Genomic DNA, 7,467 nt, shown 5'->3' with positions numbered 1-7,467 from the left:
CAGAACCTCGTGGATAATTATGGGGAAGGGCCAGCTTCCCTGAGCCCAGTTGGCCTAACCCAGTTTTGCATCCGCTTTCTCTATCACGATGCTGGGCTCCCAGCGCGAGGAAACAGCGCTCCGCCCTTGCCCTTGCCTGCGCTGGGAAGCAGCCCTTCCTCCCCGCTCCGAGCCCTGGGCCGGGAGACCCAGAAGCCGCTCTCCTGCTCAGCTTTTAACTAATTCAGTTATAAGACACTGCGCTTCTTTCCGAATCCGCCCCACATTTGAGCCGCGTAGACCCTGCCTCTGCCTCTCTGTGACGCCGGCGGCCGGGCCAGTCCAGGCGACCGGGTTCGCCGCTTCCCGGGCTGGCGGGGCGGGGGTTCTAGACCCCTCACCCACGGGGCCCTCACCCTTCCCGCGTCCCTGTGGCCCCGCGCCAAGTGGCTCCCCCGGGGTCTTTCAGGCCGCCTTGCGGGCTCTGGTGCACCGCTAAGGAGACCCGCCTTGCACACCTCGGAGTCACCGCAGCGCTCAGAGGCGCCCTGCAGTCACCAAGCGACCTCGGGACAGCACAGCATCGGCCAGAAGAGTCAAATAAAACGGTTGTGTCGCAATGATAACACCTCGAGCCTGGGTTTTAATTATCCCGTTCCAAAGGGCTGAGGAGGACCTCCTCGCGGCCCGAGAGCCCCCACGACCTTGGTAGTCCTAAACAGCGCCAGCACAGACACGGGTGCTGTGGGAGGTGCCGGGCGGCCTGGCGCGTGGGGTGCGAGGGCGAGAGGCACCGATGGGCTTGGAGGCCCCGCGGTGCAGCCACCTGTGCCCAGGTCCTTTCGAGGACTGGCAGTGATGTGTGCTGAGGCCAGCACAAAAGCGACAGAAGCCCAGAGGACGAGGGTCCCAGGAGGAGCCTGAGCCAGGGGCACCCAGGCCTAGAGAAGGCACATTAGGGAGGGAAGCAGGAGAGAGGAAGACGAGTCTGCCCTTTGCCCATGTGGCAGCATCTGTGGCCAGGCCAGGGACACTTGGGACACCCCACTACCCACTGTGGCCAATGACCAGGAGTGAAGGCCTTTGAAAACGAGTAACCAACTCACGTTATTGAAGCGTATCATAAACCCCTCCCAGACAAAGCCTAGTGAAAACGAGCTTCATTAGCTGAGAAAAGTTGCTTGGGGTAACCCCCAGGCAGGGAGAGAGCCCAGCCTCAAGGCCTGGAAGGACTGCAGGGAGGCCAAGGTGGCAGCCGCAAACAGACGGAGGTGAGAATGCTAGCTAAAATGCCCACCCCTCCGTGCCATGGGGACTAGAAGCCAGCATTTGGCATTTGTGGACCGTGAAGCCCAGAGGCCCAGAGGGGCAGGGACTCCGTAGGGTACACAAGATGCTGAGGGAGCCTTGCCAGAGCTTGCCTAGGCCTGGGCCTCAAAGCTCCAGGAACCGCGTCAATGTCCTAGGCTGGGGGAAATGATTCTGGGTCAGGGAGCTGGATGGCAGGGGTACACAGACAGATGGGCCTCCCAGACCCCTGCGGCACCTTCTCCTAGGCCGTCTGCCGCCACCTCGAGTGCCCCCAAGTAGAGTGTAACCCAGCTGCTGTGCATCTCAGGTATCTCACTGGGGCAGTGGCTGTTCCCAGTGAACGACAAGAGCGAAATGGGTTTTCTAGAGGGCTCAATTCTGCCACGGAAGTGACCCTTTCAAACCCAAAAGATGTCTTCCCCTTAAGCTCACAACCAAGTAACATCTCCATCCCCCACACTGGCCAGGGCCCCGTCTTTATCCACAAACAGGCTGGCTCAGGGATCATGGAGGTGGGGTGGCCCCAGTGACCCAGCCCACTGGAACAAGCTTTCATTGAGGGCCCATAATCGCAGCTCTGAGCTGGGTGCTGGGTGCTTTGCTCATGGATGAGTCCCCCAGCTTGCCAGACTGCAGACCACCCCAAGAGGGAGGCCAGAGGCAGGAGTACGAGGCTCCTCACCAACTCTTGCAGGCAGTGCCAGCATTTTATTTTGGCCCAAAGTAAAACTCCAGGTGCAGGAATGGGCAGCAGACACAGGGAGCCACATGGTCAGCAGCCCCTTGTGACAAACTCCAACAGTCAGCGGGTTCTGACCTCACCTGCCTTGTGGCTTTTCATTTCAGAGACCCCAGAGCTTCAGGTCACCTCTTTCTCCCTGTTCTTCCCTCTGCAATCCCTGAGACTTCCACGAAGGTCCAGTTGGGCCCCCCAGTCAGGTGGAAGAGGGGGTGTCAGAGCACAGGCTCCACAACCTCAGACTCCTGCCTGCTTTGTCCACCTGCACCAGGCCGAGCCCTGGGCCCCAAGTGGCCCTGGTCAGCACTGGAAAATGCTCACAGGAGGGAGGGTGTCCACTGCAGCTTGTTACCAGAGGAGGGGACCCTGCCCCAGTGAATACAAGGCAGTGAAACCGTCCAGAAAACGTCCCTTTTTATTCCATACGCAAATAAGTAGATTCATTTTTAAAAAAAAGAAAAAAGAAAGAAAAGAAAAAACAGAGGCCACAGCCCAGGAGAGAAGCCCCAAGATGCAATCTGACAGGTCCGGGTTCTTCCTCCACCAGGGCCCACCGGAGGGGGCTAATCACAGCCCACCCACCGGCCTGCCATCCAGGTCCCTTCCTAGTCCCATGAAAGAGACACTTTGTGTTGGGGGGGCAGTTGGAGGGTGGGAGTGTAGTCACCTCGCAGCAGCGCCTTGGTCAGCTTGTTTGTCGTTTTCGTTTGCTTCCGGCTGGGCTTGGCCCAAGGGCTCAGGCTCCCCGAAGGGGACAGCCAAATTGACTCCTCGCTGAGGCCTGCGAGCCTGGCCCCGTGGGGCTATAGACTGCACGCGCCGATGTCTCTGGGGTACCCCCTTTCCGTGCCGGGATCCAGCCTTGCAACTGGTTGAGGAGCCACAGTCCCAGGCGTCCCAATACATTCTGGACGAGCTACCGACTGTGGCTGGGGCCCGCCAGGGAGGCGGCTGCGCTCCCAATATGCGGAGGAGACCTGAGGAGCCACCTGGCCCTTCTGTAACGCACGCCCTGCGCCTCCATACCCACAGCCACAGAGGTCCTCTGCGGCCACGGGGAGTGGGCCCAGCGGACCAGGGGCTCACACCAGGCCAGGCATCTGCGCCCGCAGAAAGGGCACAGAGGCAGCGGCCGGGAAGGTGGCCAGCGGATAGGCGAGGGCCCCAGAGAAGCCAAGCAGCGGCGGGGGCGGCGCGGGCGCGGCAGGCGCCAGCGGGAAGGGCAGGGCAGCCGGGGGCCCGGCGGCGGCCGCGGCTGGGGGACTTTCGTGGTAGAGCACCGGCACGCGGACGAGGCGCTGCGCGCCCGGCGGGGACAGGCTGGCCGCCTCCAGCTCGGCCGCCAGCTGCCGTTTCCACTTGTTGCGGCGGTTCTGGAACCAGATCTTGACCTGGGTCTCGGTGAGCTGCAGGGAGGCGGCGAGGCCAGCGCGCTCGGCGCTGCTCAGGTAGCGCTTCAGATCGAAGGTGGACTCAAGCTGGAAGACCTGGCTGCGGGAGAAGACCGTGCGAGTCTTCTTCTTGCGACTGCCACCAACGCCAACGCCACCGCGCACCTCCCCGGCCCCTGCTGCGGGGGCCTCGGCCAGCTCCGCCGCCTCCTCCGCGCCGGCCACCGGGCCCCGCGCCGCCAGCTCCGCCACCTCCCGCTGCACTGCTCCCGGCCTGGGGCCCCGTGGCCAGGCGCCCTCGGCACGGCCCATCTCTTCACCCGTCTCCGGTGAGTCCCGGTCGCTGGCTGCAGGGGAGAGAGGGCACAGCGGTTGGTTCCAGGGGGCTGATCCTCAGACCCAATCATTGAGGCTAGCACCCACCCCCTGAGGTCACCCAGCCACAAACGGGAACATTCCGCTGCACAGGGCTCTGCATCCAGCACCTTTCGGGGAACGGAGAGGCAGAGACATACAAAGGCGACCAAGGACCAGAAGAGCTGCTCCAAACCAACACACCGGCAACACATTCACACACAGAAATCACACCCACATCCGGAGAGCAACAAAGAAAAGAGGAGAGCAAGGAAACACAAAAACACAGACACAAAATACAGGCTGCTCCTGCGACCACCCGCACTCCCAGCTGCACCCCCGACATCCACACAAAAGGAAGGCTGAGACAAGAGGAAAGATGTTGGTGTGAGAAACGTTCACACTGGAAAACAAGCACAGAGACACCCCCTACCACCCAGCACCCAGCCCCACACCAAGCCCCCCAGACGTAGGACTAAAGACCTGTTGACCCCTGCCCCCCCCTCACTCTCAGGAGCAGACGCAAAGGGCCTGCCCGCTTGCACAGAATTATTCCGTGGAAGGAGGGCAAACGAATTCAAATAATCCCCAGAAGAAAACTCCAGGCAGGTGACACTGGCACACCCATCTCCATACTCCTGTACCCCTGACCCAGATGCCCACTCCTGCCACGATCATGCTGAAAGGGGACATCGATGAAAGCTGCTCCGAAGAACTCAGCAACTGCACCCTGCCCCCAGCACCCTTGAGACTGGCGGTTCAGCTCACAGGACTGGGGGTACAGAGCTCACAGGGGGTCCCTGAGTCCACGCTACAAGTACCAAGCTCCACCTCATCTCCCAGAGGTAAGAGGCCCACAGGGCTGGCAAGGGATGACACCAGGTTAAAAAGGGAGCACTTGTCCAGATTGAAGAGGGCCACTGCCTCTGATTGCAGAGGCCAACTCGGACCAGTCTGTCCTTTCACCTCAGCCTGGAGCCTCCCGTGCACAGGGAAGCCCCTGACTAACAGGTCGGGGGTCCAGGTGGAGTTTGGTCTGGCCCTCGGGGGGCTGCAGACTTGGGCAAGGGATGTGCCCACAGTGTGTTTGCACGCCCGTGCTAAGTGTGCAGATGCTGGCGTGCATGGCTCAAGCTCAGTGCCTGTGTCCGCAGAGAGGTGCAAATCCCATGGTGTGTGCCCACAGCAGAGTCAGGTAGCAGGCTGGAGTTTGTGCCACCAGATCTGGGCAGTGCCCGCCTCCCCACCACATCCCACAGCTCCAAACTCACAGAGGCGCATACAATGCCACAAGGCACTAAGCTGGTTTGCCAGCTCTGGTGGGTACCCTAACCCGCATCACACGAAGTAAGAAGAGGCCGCCTCTGCGTGGACTGCTGGCTGGGCTGCAGGTAGGGTGGACACCAGGGACAAAGGCAGAACAAATTTCATCCTTCCAGACCCTTTTCAGAATCCTCCGAGAAGAAAACTAAATTGAATCCCTCGATTTCAAGGAAGCCACGGAGGCCCTGCTCACGTTTACGAGAAGGGGCTGGAGGCCACAACTTTCTGGATGTGAGCTCTGAGATGCGGATCCTTTCCCAAGGGGGTCACTCCCACACCAGGGAGGGGATTATCCAGTGGGTGAGAGAGGGTCGTAGACCACTTACTCCCCCAGCAGACACCGACATGCACACAGTCAAATGGATCCCAGCGCCAGAGCCTGGGAGAAGAGTCTTTAACTGGCCTCACAGGGTCTGTGCGTTGGGGGTTGGGGGTGGGGGTGGCTGGCAAAGCGGCGTGGGGGGGGTGGCTTCCTGGTCATCCAGGAGATTCCCCCCAAAGGGCAGGTCTGCCAGGAGGCAACAACCCTGGGGGCTGGGAGCAGGACTCAGGGGTCAGGATGCCCAGGCAAAAGGGGTGAGCAGGTTCTGGGGCTGAGAAGCCCCCACTCCCAGGCTGTGAGTCCTCAGCAGGGAACAAAGGCGGGGGAGGGGGAGGGGCAGAAAAAGAAGAGAAAGAGGTTGGGGACTTCAAAACAGGTTCGCTTGCTGCCTGGCACAGCCCTGGGGAGGCCCAGGCCCCTGCCCCGGGCTGGTCCGCAGCAGGCACAAAGGAAATGGGACTTTGCGGGGGTGGGACACAGCCGCTGTGGGAGAGGGCTCCCCTCCCGCACCCAGCACCCCCAACAGTGGTGCCCTCTGCTCCATGTGCCCCTTTATCTCTCGTGTCTGACTCTCCTTCGCTTCCCTTCCTCGCGTTTTCTCTTTCCCTTTCCCCGTCTGAAGTCCCTTCTCCTCTCACCGCAGTTCTCTCTTCTCCCGCCCTCCCTCCCGGTCCCCGGTCTTTCCCTGTCCTGCTTTACTCTCCTCCTTCTCTCTTTCCTTCAGCTCGCCATTGTCCCCTGTCCCCAGCCCTCCTCCGCGCACTCGCAGCCACCCTAGGACCGGCAGAGTCCTACCGCCCTGTCCCCGTGGGGCCCCTGTCCCGGACGGTGGACCTCCACGCCCGCCCGCTCCGGGGCTCCGTGGGGGCGCGCACGACGCAGACCCGCTCCCCACAGGGCGGCGACGAGCCGCGGTCGGCGAGCGCCCGCGCCCGGCCCACCCCCGCACGCCCCAACTCACTGTCGGGGCTGAGGCCGCCGCCGTAGCCGCCGTGCGCCCGCGGGCACCAGCGCGGGGCGCCTCCGCAGCCCAGGGCGTAGGGCGGCCCGGGCCCGGGGGGCGGCCGGGGACCGAGGCCCAGCGCGCCCGGCCCGAGCAGCGCCCGCGCCCGCGCCTCCCCGCCGGGCCCGGTGCCCGCGCGCGGCTGTCTCCGCCGCTGCAGTCGCCGCCGCCGCGCCGGCTCGGCGTCCGCGTCCTCTCGCTCGTCGGCGTCGTCCTCCTCGTCCTCGCGGCCGCCGTCGCCCCGGGCCGCGCGCCCGGCGCCCTTGGCCTCGGCCGCCAGCAGGTTCTCGATGAGGAAGGAGGAGGCGCGGGCCGGCGTGGCGCGCCCGGGCTCCGTCAGCTCCTCCGGCATCGCGGCCGCGGGCCCGTCGGGCTCTGCCGGGCTCCTCGGGGTCCCGGGTCCCCGCTCGGCGCGCGCGCGGGTCGGGCCTGCAGCCGCTGCCCGGGGCGCTGGCGTCGGGCCCCGCGGGGCAGGCGGCGGCCTCCGCGCCGGGCTGGGCTGGGCCGGAGCGGGTGCGCGCCGACAGCCTGTCGGGCAGCCGCCTCGCTCGCCTTTCACGTCGCCGCTCGGGTCGCGCCCGGGCCGGCCTCGGTGGGGGCGGGGAGGGCGGGGGCGGGGCCGGCGGGCGGGGCGGCGCGGGGCGGGTGGCTCGGCCCGAGGACGCGCGGCGGGGCCCGAGCGTGGCCGCGGCCGGGAGACGCCGCCCGGACCCGAGCGCGCAGGCGGCGGCGCGGCCGAGGGCGGGAGGCCCGGGGCGCGGGCGGGGGTCGCGCCGGCCCGGCCCCGCGCGACGCACTCCCCGGGCCCGCGCCACCCGAGCCGGCGGGGGCGGGCCCTCGGCTGGCCGGCCGCCCATTGGCTGCAGGGCCCCGCGGAGGGACAGGCTGGCCAATCACCGGCCGGCGAGAGCCGTGGTTGCCCGGCCGCGGGGAGAGCGTGGGTCCGAGCGGCGTGGCCGTGTCTGTGCGCGCGCGTGCGGTCTGCGCGTGTGTGCGCGCGTGTGCGCGCGTGTGGATGTGCGCGTCGTAGGGCGGCGTGAAGACC

The 7,467-nt window shown here is 65.1% G+C and overlaps 2 protein-coding genes across 2 annotated transcripts; both read right to left on the bottom strand.

The window, feature by feature from the left end:
- Positions 1 to 3,111: 3,111 nt before the first annotated feature.
- LOC134385653 (homeobox protein HMX1-like) lies at positions 3,112 to 4,900 on the bottom strand. Its single transcript, XM_063107408.1, has 3 exons — positions 4,784 to 4,900; positions 4,438 to 4,546; positions 3,112 to 3,806 (listed from the first exon to the last, which is right to left on the bottom strand). Exons 1-3 carry the CDS (start codon positions 4,898 to 4,900, stop codon positions 3,112 to 3,114), a joined length of 921 nt encoding a protein of 306 aa, XP_062963478.1.
- Positions 4,901 to 5,501: 601 nt separating this feature from the next.
- Positions 5,502 to 6,774, bottom strand: LOC134385652 (homeobox protein HMX1-like). The gene is made up of 2 exons (XM_063107406.1): positions 6,215 to 6,774; positions 5,502 to 5,631 (listed from the first exon to the last, which is right to left on the bottom strand). Exons 1-2 carry the CDS (start codon positions 6,772 to 6,774, stop codon positions 5,502 to 5,504), a joined length of 690 nt encoding a protein of 229 aa, XP_062963476.1.
- Between the last annotated feature and the right edge of the window lie 693 nt (positions 6,775 to 7,467).

Source organism: Cynocephalus volans, chromosome 9, assembly GCF_027409185.1.
Source record: "Cynocephalus volans isolate mCynVol1 chromosome 9, mCynVol1.pri, whole genome shotgun sequence".
Classification (NCBI taxonomy): Eukaryota; Metazoa; Chordata; class Mammalia; order Dermoptera; family Cynocephalidae; genus Cynocephalus; species Cynocephalus volans.
Note: the sequence above shows the minus strand (reverse complement) of the source record. Positions and strands in the feature narration are given on the sequence as shown.

Excerpts from the sequence above, each read along its gene's own strand:
- LOC134385653 (XM_063107408.1), bottom strand. The coding sequence starts at position 4,900 with ATGCACGCCAGCATCTGCACACTTAGCACGGGCGTGCAAACACACTGT. Across the intron at positions 4,547-4,783 it reads TCCACCTGGACCCCCGACCT|TCCTGTGAGCTGAACCGCCA; the intron begins GTTAGTCAGGGG and ends CTGTACCCCCAG. Across the intron at positions 3,807-4,437 it reads TCAGCATGATCGTGGCAGGA|CCCCCTGGAACCAACCGCTG; the intron begins GTGGGCATCTGG and ends TCTGAGGATCAG.
- LOC134385652 (XM_063107406.1), bottom strand. The coding sequence starts at position 6,774 with ATGCCGGAGGAGCTGACGGAGCCCGGGCGCGCCACGCCGGCCCGCGCC. Across the intron at positions 5,632-6,214 it reads GGCCCCACGGGGACAGGGCG|CCCCCAGGGTTGTTGCCTCC; the intron begins GTAGGACTCTGC and ends TCCTGCTCCCAG.